Source organism: Triplophysa rosa, linkage group LG7 (genome assembly GCF_024868665.1).
Source record: "Triplophysa rosa linkage group LG7, Trosa_1v2, whole genome shotgun sequence".
NCBI lineage: Eukaryota > Metazoa > Chordata > Actinopteri > Cypriniformes > Nemacheilidae > Triplophysa > Triplophysa rosa.
The window spans coordinates 21,152,582-21,167,903 of record NC_079896.1 but is presented as its reverse complement, the minus strand read 5'-3'; the positions used below and the strand labels follow the sequence as shown (position 1 = coordinate 21,167,903).

General features: G+C 40.0%; 1 protein-coding gene across 2 annotated transcripts; it reads left to right on the top strand.

The window, feature by feature from the left end:
* The first annotated feature begins 57 nt into the window (after window positions 1-57).
* On the top strand, window positions 58-14,667 carry ptprnb (protein tyrosine phosphatase receptor type Nb). Of its 2 annotated transcripts, XM_057338483.1 has the most exons (23): window positions 58-309; window positions 2,468-2,518; window positions 3,216-3,326; window positions 3,614-3,716; window positions 3,807-3,933; window positions 4,020-4,362; window positions 4,464-4,601; window positions 4,728-4,759; window positions 5,156-5,427; window positions 5,651-5,737; window positions 6,415-6,494; window positions 6,668-6,732; window positions 8,941-9,150; window positions 9,511-9,762; window positions 9,983-10,130; window positions 10,323-10,396; window positions 10,863-10,940; window positions 11,155-11,274; window positions 11,370-11,536; window positions 12,290-12,343; window positions 12,552-12,616; window positions 12,712-12,785; window positions 13,003-14,667. In XM_057338483.1, exons 1-23 carry the CDS (start codon window positions 234-236, stop codon window positions 13,072-13,074), a joined length of 2,799 nt encoding a protein of 932 aa, XP_057194466.1. In that variant the 5' UTR covers window positions 58-233; the 3' UTR covers window positions 13,075-14,667. The 2 variants fall into 2 exon arrangements, with proteins under 2 accessions (XP_057194466.1, XP_057194467.1); XM_057338484.1 differs by lacking the exon at window positions 5,651-5,737.
* The last annotated feature ends 655 nt before the right edge of the window (window positions 14,668-15,322 follow it).

The following is a 15,322-nucleotide window of genomic DNA, read 5'->3' as shown; positions in this document are numbered from 1 at the left end:
TAACCGCATTATCTGACTGTTGTGCACACTTTCCGGGTTTTCTGTCTGCCCGGTCCTCTCAACCCCTCCCTGCTGGAGTGCGCTGGCGCTCCTTACCTAAAACACTCATCTTCATAACACTCTTCCCCAAGTCTCGTGTTTCTGGAGTTTGGCACGCGCACAACATCACGGGGTCCGTGTCTCCCAAATATGCTGGTGTAAACGGGACTGGAGGTGCAAGAAGCCGAGGAAAGATGAAATTCTCGCGTCTGTGGATGCTTATCTGTATGGCGACTGCGTGTTGTCAGCTTGGCACCGCTGATAAATACGGTATGACAGGAACACGAATGAGCCACAGGTTAACTTCGGATGACTGAATGATGCACGACTCAGCTGCTGATATGTCTGTATTACGTTTAAAACATGAATGCATGTTGTTTTATCCATCCTTGTCTACATTATAAATTAGTTGTTGATTGATTCAATTTAATTTTAGATGGTTTTAACGTTGTGAAATCGTATTTAATCCGTATAGAAAATGATAAAACCGGTTATATTTGGCTTTCCTTCACGTGAATTATTCTGCGAATCAATTGCTTACTGTTAGCGATTAAAGAAGTGTAAAACGTGTTGAAAAGTGTTACCAGTAATTTAGTTTTTTACTAATAAAAATGTAAAAGAAAAGCTATGCGTACTTGCCGTTAAAATGTTGACGCCGATTAAATAAAGCGTGTCTTGGCTGAATGGCAGCGCTTGGCGACCTGGCAACATCAAATAATGACATGATTCATAGACACCGCAATAACACTATCAGTCTACCAGCAAGGCAGCTCCATCGACCCGAGGTACTGCTGTGTTGGAAACAGTTGGCACTGTTTTTTTATAAAGATAGTTATTTGTTTTCTTGTGTATGCTGCTTTATTAACCCTTCAATGCATTTTAGACTTTCTCGTACTATTATATTAGTTCGTATTGAGGTTTTTATCTCTGTTGTAAAGCGCAGGGGTCGAATATTTCAGCACCATGGACAGTGAGAGTAGCCAACATCTAATCGCGCGCATTGTTAAGCGCTTACTACAGTTCATTTGAAGGAGCGCATGCATTTTACAGAGCCTATGTGCGCTTGTGCACTGCATCTGTATTCGCTTTTCTTCAGCAGGCTGACTCACCACTGACGACCCAACCCACGTCATTCTTCTAACAACCGTCATTCCGGGGGCACGCGTCACTCAGACAAATGCAAAACTCCATGAGAATGTTCATGTGTGAATGGGTGAATATAGCTGAAGTTCTGAACTGGAAGCAAAATCGTGGACAGATTTGTTCGTGTTGAGGTGGATAGTGCGCTATTAAAGAATACATGGGCAGTATTTTTGATTGCGCAAGTCTTCTGGAGTGATTTCTGCCAGTCCGACTGATCCCAAACGTCTCATTTCCTATCTGTGCACGAATGTGTTGAATTTCAGACACTAGGAGTCATACTTTTAAAGGTATAGTTCACCCAAAAATGAAAATTCTCACTTTCTGTTCCTAACCTGAATGAATTTATTTTATAAGCTATTCTTTTCTAAGAAGAATAAAGATATTGGACGGATGATTGTACCCAAGCAGTTCTTGGACCCCATTGACAACCACAGTAGCTAACATTACAATGGTAGTCAAAAAGTGCCCCAGAACATTCTTCAAACCTATATTCTTCAAAATATCTTCTTTTCTGAAGTAATTTTTCCTACTATGGTAGTCAATGGTGGCCAAGAACCAAGAACGGTTAGGTTATAATCATTCTTCCGAATATCTTTCTCTGTGTTCGTCATAACAAAGAAATTGTATTTGGATTAGCAACAGCTCGAAGGTGAGTAAATGATGACTGAATTTTTATTTTTGGGTGAACTATTCCTCTAATACAACCTTTTCCTAATCAGCCTCAATCTTGCGCATTTTTTTCCTTCTTCCAGGAATCCTCTACATTATTTACATTGTCAGGGAAGGATAAGCGCAGGAACTCCCAGTAATGACCAACTTTTTCAACCCATAATTTAATAATACAATGACAAGTGTGTCTGCCCTGCTCTCTGGTTTGTGCATATGTTTTGAGAAGGGGGCTGTAGGGAATCAAAATGCGGGTGGAGTGTGCAGTATTTTTATTTTAAAACAAGCATGAAAAGTTGGCATACCATGGAATTGCATGAATGCTATTTTGTTTCCTTTATTTGTAATCCCTGTTGTTTTGAAGATAGATTGTAAGACAGCTGGAGCTCTTGTTATTTCTCACAGCATTCTTGTAAATGTTAATTAGTGCACATGATGGTGGCTGGGGGTTACTTGTCTGTTGCTATGGCATTTTGACTGATTGGCAGTGTCTGATAAGTAATTAATTGTACTGGTGCTGAAATTGTCAGAGAACAAACTGAACCTACAGACTCTAGCTCTTTAATAAAAACTGTCTGAGTGTACTCCCTGTTCTTTTTCTCCATATGTTTCTGCTAAGGTTGCCTGTTTGATGAAGGCATATGCTCCAGTGACCAGGTTTGCTGGGATGGTGAGTGCTGCCATACTTTACAGTCTGTGTTTTTGACCTTTGTACAATGTTACATCAGTTGCATAACTAGTACTTCATAATAACACCGGCCTCATCTTTTCCATATCAGTCTGTATCTGTGTGTCTGTACGTTTGATCTGGCTTGGTTTCAATGCATCAATCTTAGCTGTTTTTATGCATGTGCAATTGCCTTCTTTGTGAAGCTGTCAGATTTGTACTGGGTTTGAAAAAACATAGTTTACCGTTTATTGGAACAATTGTGTTTTGTGTGACTGTGTATTAGATCTCTGTTTGTTTTATAGCTGTTTTGTGTAGTCGTCTGCAAAAATGGAGCTGATTGTGAGATCATGTTCAATTCTGGAAGTGTGTGTGAGAGAGAGAGTGTGTTAAAAAAGAAATCATTGACTGCACAGTAAACACTTGTACCATCACCTGGTCGTCAACCATTGCCATGGCAACTATGACATCACGCAGCTTCACTATCAACCTAGTGTCTGTTTATGTGAAAAAGATGTGGAAAGCCGGGTGAGAAAGTAAATAATAAAAAGCGGGATCCTCAGAGAAACATCTGACATATGAAGTGTGTGTGTGTGTGTGTGTTTTGTTTGTGGCTGACACAAAACACAACACATTAAATTTAAGGTCCGCTGCGTACATGTCAGAGACACAACAAAATATGTTCATCTTTGTGTTCCAGATGAGCTGTTTGGTCAGTGTCTCACACAGAAGCAGGAAAGGTTTCGATACAAAGTAACGGCTGTCCTACTAGACAGACTGCAGTCCGTGTTGCAAATGCTTATGAGGGAAGGTGAGTTCCACTTGAATCTTCTGAAAGTGTTCTTTAGTACAAACTGTCTTGCTTTGAATTGCTTAATGCTTTTTCCAACATGTAAAATTGATTGGTTGCCATAGAAACAACACAATATAAACACAATAGTCAAAGTGATTATTAATCCACAAGTATGTGCTTGAAAATGGCCTGTGTTACCACAGTAACCAAGGTCAAGTAAATATACATACGCATGTACATAAATAAAAGTCACATATTAAAACACCTGTATGTTTGCTCTGACTGGATTTTTTGTTATTTTGCAGGATTAACTTGGCAGGATGATGTTACCCAATCAGTGATTAAAAAAGAACTTAGCAAAGTTCCAAAGATCCCAGCATCACCTGGAAAGAATAATGGCCCATCTGAGTAAAGCGGACATTTTTGACACATTTTACGCTTTTCCATATTTCATCTTCCACCGCATTGACGTTTCTCTGTATTTCTCCACTAATAAAGGTCACAGGGTGGCCCTACAAACCAGCTCAAACACAAACTGATCAAGCCCCATGTGGACTACATGATTGTTGACACCCCTCAGTCATCTCTCCATATGCAAAGTCTGGACCCTTACACTTACCCAAGAGTGAGAAAACCCACATCATTGTATATAATTTCATGCTAAATATAGATATATGTTTTATTAATGACAGTTTTCTGTGTGTTCTACAGTACGGCTACCAAGATGAAGAGGAGCGCTCTCTGAACCTGGTGGATGGGGGGAGGTCCCAACCGGACTCCTCTCGCATCAGGGGCAACTCACCCCTTTCTGCATCTATGGATAAAGATGATCAGCTTCTGCAGGATCTGATGACTCTCCTTCTCTCCTCACCCGCACAGCCCACTGTACGCCATCGGGTGGCAGCACCTCATCACGCCTCATCTTTTTTCCAGGATCTGGACTTCCCGCTTGACTTTAAAGAGTACAACAAAGACTTTTTAGGCCAGGGCATCAACAACCAGCAGCAGCAAAAGGAGGGGTCCCAGAAGTATAAAGCATTTGTTGGGCATAGGGGTGAGTATGTGTTTTATACATTTAAAGAGACGGGTCTGAAGCACAGGCAAACTGCTTTTTCTATAAAACCACATGCAATGAACCCTGACCTCTGACCCTAGGGCCGACCCAAGAGAGCCTACATGAGCTGCTTCTTCAGCATGGGTTTGATTTGAACCATCTGAACCCAGAGGAGATGGAACGTCTCTTTACTGTCCTTCAGCTCCTACAAAATGAACCCACAAACACCCAGAGAAAACGTGAGCATCCATTTCACTGGAACTTATTTTGAATAATGTGCCATATTTGTGAACTGGATAGCAGTATTCATTTAAAATGAGTGACCAAAAATATGTCAAGTCATCTGCTTGTTTTCCTTCTTTCAGCTGAGAAAATGGATTCTGTGCCTCAAAAAGTAGTGAGTGTTAACGTTCCTTGTATCCAGGGCTGTAATAATTTTGCAATATATTATATTACCTACAGGGGGCAGCATTTGTTCAGCATTTAATTCTGCAACTTCCAAATAAAATGTATTATATTAGGGCAACTTCAGCAATTTTGTGTGGTTTGTGTCTGTTATATTTTATCCAACATCTGTCCAGTGCATATGTATGCAGCATTTTAGGTGCTTTGGTTCTGGTGCAACATGATACCCATGATAGTCTGCCTTTATCAACAATCATGAATGGTTGAAAAATAAACAGCAACTGCTTAATAACCAGTGAGAACTGAGAACGAAAGAGAAATTGCAAGAGTGAAAAAACACATATGGTCCATCAAACAGGTAATTTCTTGTGTGCTGTTTCGATATTAGATGAAGATAACAGAGGGCGAGATGACCCGTGTGGTGGAGCAGGCTTCTGTCCCCGCAAAAAATTCCTCTTTACCTTCTCCAAACATCCCTGGGTCCCAAGCCTCTCCAGGGACATCAGGGGATAACTCTGTCCCTGTGGGTACCGGTATACTAAGCACTGCGGCTCTCAAACACGAGGAAGGAAAGCTTGGAAAGGGAGCCCCGAGTGTAAAACCAGGAAAGACTGGAACCAAGTCAAAGGAGGAGTTTGGTTACATTGTCACCAATCAGAGGTACAACCAAAAGATGAGAGCGTTTGTCTATGTGGGTGCTTCTTTTGTTCGTAAATACAGTGGTCATGTGGTCTTTGTTTTCAAAACACTTCACTAACAAAGGACCTGGACTGGAGGCACATGTCAAACTCGCTAATAGTGGAAAGTGTGTGCGTGTTTTGTGAGTTCTGTGTTGTCTGTGTTTGTGAAATTTGTGTGCATGAATGTGTATGTCTCTCTACAGTCCCCTCAGTCTTTCCGATGGGGTTCATCTACTGAAGACTCTCGCAGAGAGGATCCATCTCACCACTGGCTCTTTCATCAATATCAGGTAGGCTCAGGTCCAGTGCAGGGAGACTGAAGTAACAGAGATGATTCCCAAATTTTGCTTTGTGGTGGTGGACCTCATGTACTTTATTTCTTGAAAGCATTAACTGCAAGCAGGGGCGGACTGACCAGTAGGACATTCTGTCAAAGTCCAGAACTGCCGTCCCACTGATGGCCTACGGCCGCGACCAGGGGTGGCCCGGCCATCTGGAGTATTGGAAATTTTCCGCTAATGTATGGGGCCGTAATGGATGCTCGGGCCAAAAAAGGTGAAGGGCCGATGTGGGCTGAAAACTCCAGGGCTGTTTTTGCTTCCCAGTCCGCCCCTGACTGCAAGTTTTAATTAATTTGCAAATTATTTGAAAATAGCATTGAAATAAAAGCCAAGCTGTTTGACAAGTTAAACAGTGCTTTACTAATTTAATATTATGCAATCAACTTGAACTAGTGTAATGGCGTTGGTTAGCAAGCAAATGCTAATATCACTAACCCCAAATCAAATTGTAGTGAAATGGAGCCTTAATCCATTATCCCTAGAAGACGGAGGGGGTTGGATAAGAGAGAAGTGAATGTAAAAAAAGACCATAAAATGTTACTCCGTTACCTGTACATCAGCACCTGGACCACTACACAATCGTTGATGTGGGATGCTTGTATGTAATTCAAACCTCCATTTTACAGCGTGGTTGGTCCAGCAGTCACTTTCCGTGTCCTCCCGAACACCCAGAATTTTACAGCCAACGATGTGTCGGAAAAGGCCTGTGAGTACTCTAAACATGTTTCTAATAGGCCTAATAATGCTATTAAGAGTGACGTCTGTCAAACTGCAATGTTTCGCGAATAAATGCATCATATATCTCATCTAAGCGTATAATATTATACAAAGAAACCTTTAATATACCAAGATGAATATATTGTATTTTATTTCATGCAGTGGCTCAAAAGAACTCTCTAGAATCAGAGACTGAGCTAAAGGTGCTCCAGGCAGGTGTCGGGGAGGTAAGAATGTAACATATTGTATTTTGTGCCCACTGTTTAGTCCTTTCCAAATTCATTTTTGTCTTTGTCAATGCTTGAGAAGGGGATGTCTCACAAGACCCCTTGACACCCACCCCCGTCTCATTTGCTTTGTTGCTATGACAACGACATCATACGTGTCAAACTGTCATGCGCGTTCACGATTCTGAGCTCGCTGCCGATTGGCATCCCAAACGCATCTACGCGCAAAACGCAATATTCCCTCAAAAGATCACGATGCACGTTCTGTCGCTGGAGTTGTGCGCTCGCTCTTCATTTCCCGCGAAACTGAAGTTATCGAGCCTTCCAGTTGTTTCACGGAATTCACAAACCGGTGGAGAAGCGCTACGGTTACCGCACGTACAGATTTCTGCTCATGTCTGTCGGACCACCGGGCGGGAGCCGTTCCTACAACATTGTGTATTAATGTGATTATTTTTTGGGTGAGTTTAACTTTTTATGTTAAAAATTACGCCCTGTTAAATTTCATATTAATGTAATGTTACATTGTACTATACCGGTTAATTAAACAATTCATTTTTTATGTATGAAGCAGTAATATTTAAAAAAATATGCTTTTCGTCAGATGTGTGGTTCGCCTACCTCACGTTGTAATTGTAGCTGATTGAATTCTCTCTTCTAACAACGTTTTGGCTTAAATCTCATACAAACCACCACTGGCGGGAAAACACTCTTCAAATAGTAAATATATTAATTGTCAAATGTGAACTTAATTTGTCCTGTTTTACTTGTTAAAACTGCAATACCTAAGTTTATTGGTCTTGGCAGACTAGACTGCTTTTATTTACCTGCTGAAGTCCTTTAAGTGTTTTCTTTAACTGCTTAGCGATTTGTTGAAATAAAGCGTAGGTACTGAAAAGTGACCAATCAGAATGATTGTACTCAGAATCTCCACGCAGACAGTGATGTCAGGTAAAGATGGTTGCTGTGGCGACAAGGTCAGTGCAGTGTGCACAGGAGTGATGATGTAATGCCCTGGCGTCTGTGTGGTCTGCATCATTCCAGCAGAGAAATAGTACTGGGGAATACTCTGTGGTATTAGTGGGTGGAACTGAGGTCTAATTTAATATATAGCTTTTTCTTCTTTATTTGCTTACATTAGTTTCATCATTACGGAGCTTGTAAATCGACGTCACGCCGCGTTGAATGTTGCGCCATCTTGGAAGGATGTCTGCTAGTGTGTTCAATGCGGTGTTTTGTTTTTCTTGTTTGATTAGGAAATATAACTATGGTGGGTCAGTCTTGCTGTGTTAAAAACTGCAATAGCATTACGCCGAGTCGTTCAGGAAAATTCTTTCACTTTCGATTTCTCCATATGTGACCCTGGATCACAAAACCAGTCTTAAGTAGCCTGGGAACATTTTTAGTAAAAGACAAAAATACATTGTGTGGGTCAAAATTATCGAATTATCGATGCCAAAAATCATTAGGATATTAAGTAAAGATCATGTTTCATTAAGATATTTTGTAAATTTCCTACCTTAAATATATAAAAACTTTATTTTTGTGAGTTGATGGTCTGCCACAGTGCCCCTGATTATCAACTTCAAAGGCAATTTTCTCAATATTTTGTTTTTTTTGCACTCTCAGATTCCAGAGTTTTAAATGGTTGTATCTCGCCCAGATATTGTCCTATTCTAACAACTCGTATATCTATAGAAAGTTTATTTATTCAGCTTTCAGATTATGTAAAAATCTCAATTTCGAAAAATTGACCCATAATACTGGTTTTGTTGTCCAGTGTTACATATATCAAACAAAACAAGTAACGGCACATATCAAAACAATAATAGCAGTTATGTATCCTCCCAAGATGGCGGCACCACTGCAACATGCAACGCGACATCAGCTTCACATTCTCTATACGCTCCATTCTACAGTCGTTGGTCATTTATATGACCATTGTGCTTATATCAAGGATTCTGATGTTGCTATGGCAACCGGTGACCCCACTGAGATCATAGCTCCACATAGCAGAGTGGGACGTGCAGTCCTCCTTTAAACACTCATTCTGTCCTGTTACAGTGATTGTTGTTTTACCTTATATAGTATGCTTCCTATTTAGATAAAGCATGTTTTTTGTTCCAAATTATTGGGCTTACGGGAAAGAAAGAAATTATAATAAAAAACAATTATCTTTATCTTTCATTGATCTGTCTGTTTTTGCAGAGGAAAGATGGCCATGCGTTGCCTGTGGCAACACGTGTACACGACAACACCCAGTGGGTTTTTCTCATTTTTGTGGGTGTGGCTTGTGTGGGTGGACTCCTGGTGGGGGCGCTGACCATCGCCTGCCTGCGCACACATGCCCGTCAGTTGGCTTCAGGGAAACTGGGGTTGGGACCTGAAGCTGGAAACGTGACGCATTATGAGTACCAGGTAGGAGCAAGTATTCAGAATATGCGCTGCATCATATTTCCGCAGTACGAATCTTTGAAGACCTGCATATCAAACAATTTGCTATCATTGCTTTTTTATCAGACACACATGGAATTAGATTTATTTGCTTTGGACACGAGTAAAATGTGTTGTTAAACTGTTTGATTAGGCATGCTTCAGTTCCTGTAAATTGCATGCAAAATGTATTGCAGGTTTTAATAATCAGACCTGCAGATCCAGATCCTTTTAGTGAAACGAAACATTTTTAGTCTAGTTTTGAGTTACACACAGTCATAGACATAATTTTGAAAGCACGGATTGACTAGCTTGTCCTATTTCTTTCTATTGTTTGCCCCTCAGGATCTTTGTCGGCAGCACATGGCTGCTAAGTCCTCTCTGGGTAGGCAGGACTGTGGGGTCGGAGCCGCAGGTGGTGCCGGTTCGGCAGGAGGTGGAGGTGGGGGAGGAACGGATACATCCAGGGTTAGCAGCGTTTCATCACAGTTCAGCGATGCTGCCCAGCCAAGCCCTAGTTCACACAGCAGCACCCCCTCCTGGTGTGAGGAGCCGGCGCAGTCCAACATGGACATCTCTACAGGACACATGATACTGGTAAACACACGTCCCTATTTACAGACACAAAAAAATGTAATTCATTTACCCTTGGTTTACACTTAGCCCTCCAACCATTTTGTTCTCACATTGTCATGTTTATTTGTTCATACAAAGAATGTTTTGTTTTTCTTGATTTTATTAATATAACGTTATTGAGCATCATGTGAATGAACAACATTTCTGAGAAATCACGACACGTCTCTCTTTCGCCTCGTAGGCATATATGGAAGATCATCTGAAAAATAAAGACCGTTTGCTAAAAGAGTGGGAGGCCCTGTGCTCCTACCAGGCAGAACCAAGCAGCATATCAGCAGCCCATAGCGAAAATAACATGAAAAAGAATCGCTGCTCTGACGCCGTGCCCTGTGAGTGAAGCCCCCTTGCTCCATCGTACCTCAAAATATCCACGTTTTGTCTTTAAATCTGCTTTAAGTTTTTTCTCTCAAGCTGTCTTTCACGTTCTAGTCATATGTACCACATTGTACTACTTCTTGGTGGGTTGATCTTCTCTTTATTAAATGTATAACTGTTTTGTTAACTGTTATTGTTTTATGCAGACGATCATTCCCGAGTGAAGCTGAAGGCTGAGATTAACCCCTCCAGGATTGACTATATCAACGCCAGCACCATTGTAAGATTAAAGTAGATCACTTTTGTCAGCATGTGGACTTTTTGGTCAACCAAACCACCCTGAACACCATCACCTTTCTGAACAAGGTTCACAGATTGAAGGACTTAAATTATGGTTCATTTCCCTTTCTGTGTTACTGAACCAACTACGCAAGAAATCCCTTCTTTGCCTGCATCCCACTCAGTTACCAAGGTGATAATCCATTTATTTCTCATAGATGTGCAAGGCTACCACTGGTTCCGGAATCCCCCTCTTAGCGTTGCCATGGTTACACTGTATTGATCTTATTCAGGATGTGTAGGTCTGGAATCCCCCGCTGCTCTGTTGTAGTCAAGAGCGGGGGATCATCGATTAAGCCTTGGTGCTGGGATCACATTAATGACCTGTTGTCGTGGTGATGGGCAGTCCGGGGTTAAGAGGGCTAAAGCACTGACCCCTGACCTTTTGTCTCCCGTTGACCCTTCAGATCGAGCATGACCCCCGGATGCCAGCATATATCGCCACCCAAGGACCTCTCTCACACACCATCTCTGATTTTTGGCAGGTAAGTGACTCAAAGTTATGTCGAGTCTCAGGTTGTGACCCTATTTTTTGCCTCTGTGTTAAAATGTCAGTGTAAATGCTAAGTGGACCATGAACTAAATCATTTCTTTTTTGGTCCAGACCACGAACCACAGATATACATCGATGTCTATGTGTGATTATAAATACAGCATGCATGGTGCATTCTGTAAGCCCTATGCATGTGTGTTGTGCAGATGGTTTGGGAAAGTGGCTGTACAGTTATAGTGATGATGACTGCTCTAGTTGAGGATGGAGAAAAGCAGTGCGATCGCTACTGGCCCGACGAAGGCTCTTCTCTCTACCACATATATGAGGTTTGTGTGAAAATGTGTTTCTCAAGTGATGCCCTGATTTGTCTGCCTTGTCAGTGTGTTTATATGTGATGATAACCTTCAGTTATCATACTCAGGTGAACCTGGTGTCTGAACACATCTGGTGTAATGACTTCCTGGTGCGTAGTTTCTACCTGAAGAACGTCCAAACCCAGGAAACCCGTACCCTCACTCAGTTCCACTTCCTGAGCTGGCCCGCGAAAGGAATACCCACCTCCACACGCCCTCTGCTGGACTTCCGCAGGTACTGCACTTCTTATAAATCGTATACATTACTATTTACTGTGCTCACATGTTCCACATCATGTTCTCCATTTGTTCTCGTTCACTTCTCTCTGAATTTCCATCACATTATGTCATTCCATCATGTCTTTACTTGTATTTTCTAGAGCTGTTATTTCTCTCTCTCTCTCTCTGTGAGCGATGGAGCGCAGTAGCGAGGTATTGCACAGCTGTCTGTGTCATTTTTGTGGTTTGCAGCTAGTAGTCTGGTTCCAGTTGCATAGTCACAAAAATGAGCACAGACAGGTGTGGCTGCAGCAACGCTGACGTAACGCTCCATCGCTGCTCCAACTCTCTCTCTCTCTCTATAGAGAGTTTTCTATCCATCTCGTCTTATTCGTCGTTTCTGTGCCTCGTTCCCCTCTTTGATCGTGTCTTTAAATCACAGCTCAGCTTCTACCTTCTAATATAATGAAATGTTTTTTGGTTGTTGAATTGATGTCATTTCTTGTTTCTCACCACTTGCTTTGTGTTTGATCTTTCTGATTCTCTACTGTGCAGTGGTCCTGATGTTTTCCTCTGAATTCTGTGGGTGTCTACTCTGCATTAGCCTAAATATGTACAGAACTTGCAAGACGATTACTGCATTTTTTTCTTTATACGCAACAAATTAAGCATAAAACAGTTAATACATAGACCCCATTCACACTTATTGTGGATCATTTTTTGTGGAAATGCATATCTGGTTTCTCTGATCTCTCTGTCTTCTCCTCAGGAAAGTCAACAAATGCTACCGTGGCCGCTCCTGCCCCATTATTGTGCACTGCAGGTAAATCATGCACTCATCGTTTACACTATATTTAGGATTTCTCATTAAAAAAATTTCATCAGAAATAAACAAAAATATATATTTTTTGAGCTAGTACTTTATCACTATGGTAAGCATACAATAAGGATTTTACATAAATCGTTCACAATTGGTGCTTTGGTGGCATTTGTGCAGGGTGTGTTACTAAATAATGCTTTTTTTTGTACAGTGATGGTACAGGTCGAACCGGAACATACATCCTGATTGATATGGTTCTAAACCGCATGGCTAAAGGTGTGCACATTCTAAACTTGTAATGTTTACTTGTAAAAAGCAGATATCACATAGTAAGTAACGCATGCTGAGTTTGTTGTTTTGTTTCACCATAGGAGTTAAGGAAATTGATATCGCCGCAACCCTGGAACACATCCGAGACCAGAGACCTGGAATGGTGCGCACCAAGGTAATGAAGAACCTCAGTAACACCATAGAGCCCCATATCAGAAATGAAAGCATTATTGTACTCATAAAACGCCACAGCATCAGCAGTCTCCCCTATTCCCTCCTGCTACAGTAACCACTGTATATCATTTTCATTGGTGCTGATGGTATTATTAAATGAGAGCTGGGCAGATGAATTGTAAAAAAGAAATGCTTACCTGCATTGTCTTCTTCCTCAGGATCAGTTTGAGTTCGCACTGACTGCTGTGGCTGAAGAGGTTAATGCTATTCTCAAAGCTCTACCCCAGTGAGACGAATGCCTATTACTGCCTAATTATCAGAAACATTGGCACGACGCACGCATTCAAACACACTTACAAAATTCCTAGCAAATACCTGCATGTGAGCATACATGCCTTGTGTGGCCACTAAGGTTAGTATTAGGGATGTGCATGAGTAATCGACTAGTCGAGTACTCGTTCCACAAATAACAAGTCTTCTTGTTACAAGTGCTTGTTTTGTCATTTATTTAAGTGATTAGAGATAATGAAAGAAAAATAAAGAAATATGGCAGTATTTCTTATTGGTATTTGGTTGTTGTTAAATTCATGCCTCTTGCTAGATGAAGATCCTCTTTTATGGTGGAAATAAAGTTTTATAGTGCAATGAGGTGTCATTGCAACCTGTGTCATCAGATCACATTGAACATGTTAAATGACAAAAATATTATAGCCTTCATGTAGTTTTCATATACTACAATGGTGGCTGTCTACTTTTGAAAGTGATTTCCGTGTAAGCTCCAGTTGTGTTTTTTTATTCATCCTAGTGTTTTATTAATGCATATTGTTATTTTTTGCAGAAGCATATTGTGACAGGTTTTTTGAAACGGTTGTAAGGTGATATGTTATAACAGACCAATATATTTTGTTATAAAATATATTTTCACATGTGTCAAATTTACTTGTTTAAGCTTCAGAGTACTCGACTATAAATTACTCTAAATGTATGTCCCTAATTATATTGTTCCCTTTATGAACTTTTCCAAAACACACTCACTGATTCTAACCAATGCTGCCTAATCTTTCCGTCAGCCTGTAATATCAAATCTCTTCAAACACAACCGTACTACTTGGACTTATTTAAAATATTCAGGATCTAACTCTTCCTTGTCTTCTATTAGAAACATCTAATTAGCTGAAGTCTGTTTCTCTGTGCTCTCTTGGATGCTGCCCTCAATTTTACCATGGTGATGACATCCCTGTTATGTGCAATTAATATGTGTTATGTGTATTTTCTTCATAAAACTGTTGTTTGGTGTGGTGGTAGCTGAAGAGAGGGAAAACAGAGAATGCGTATACAGTACAGCGTGGTCTTGTATAGACCTGAATGGAATGTGCACCGGCATTTTGCTGAAGTCTCCACAAATTTCTACAGAATCCCACCACATTTTTATTTGTGTAAATTTGGGCTAAATTGAGAAAGCTTTTAAATACCATTTGTAGAATAGTATTCCCTGTTTAGTTAACTGTTTCAACTCATTCACAAATGTTTTTCCACATATATTTCCACATTCTTTTTCCACAAGAAATGGGAAAAGTATGTTTAGTTCATATGATCTTTAGTACCTTTTTCTCCATAGAATCAATTGTGAAGAATTTAATTTCAAAGAATTTCAGGCCAGATTTTGGGAGAAATGCTGAGTTGTGTGAGGTATGCTGAAGGCAGTTTGAATTCCCTCTCTTTCTTCTCTGGTTTAAATCTCTCTTTCTGTACTTTATTGTGGTCAACTTAACTGTTCTATTATTTCTGCAAAACAATAAAAAAAGAAAAAGTTATTGAAATATTAAAAAGCTTATTTTGTATCTTGTGATGATTAATAAAACTTGTGAAGTGATGCAGCAGCATCACTGTGTATTTGTGTCTTTTTTCTTTAGTTTTCTTTAACCTGGGATAAAGTAAGTTTATACTTTATCCCACATTTACTGCATAATTCAGATGTACAGTGCAGTGTATTATTGGGAAATTACTGGGAACATATAAAAATGTTTTGTCAATAATTTGTTATATATTAAATAATTTGTTATGTTATTAAATTGCATAATAAAATATGATTCAGTGCGATACAATAACTTTGCTAACAAAAAGTGAAATAATAGGCTAAAAGTATATAATATTACATTTAAATCAAATCTTAAAAAACAAATATTTATATATCAGAAAGAGCTTTATCAGAATCAGAAAGAGCTTTATTGCCAAGTATGCTTGCACATACAAGGAATTTGTTTTGGTGACAGGAGCATCCAGAACACAGAAACCGCAACAACAGTACACAGAGACCATAACACAATAGAATACAGTACACAGATGATTTAAATAAGGGCCTATGGGTATAAAAAATTAAGAAATACAATACAATAAACATAAGATAAAGATATAGAGAGTAAAGCTATGTGTGTATGTAAATATGTACAAGTAAAAAATAAGAATAGGCTATACAAGGTATGTGCTATATACAGCAGAATGAAATATAATTTACAGAAAAAGTTGTCTAAAAATATA

Excerpts from the sequence above, each read along its gene's own strand:
- ptprnb (XM_057338483.1), top strand. The coding sequence starts at position 234 with ATGAAATTCTCGCGTCTGTGGATGCTTATCTGTATGGCGACTGCGTGT. Across the intron at positions 310-2,467 it reads TGGCACCGCTGATAAATACG|GTTGCCTGTTTGATGAAGGC; the intron begins GTATGACAGGAA and ends GTTTCTGCTAAG. Across the intron at positions 10,131-10,322 it reads CTGCTCTGACGCCGTGCCCT|ACGATCATTCCCGAGTGAAG; the intron begins GTGAGTGAAGCC and ends TGTTTTATGCAG.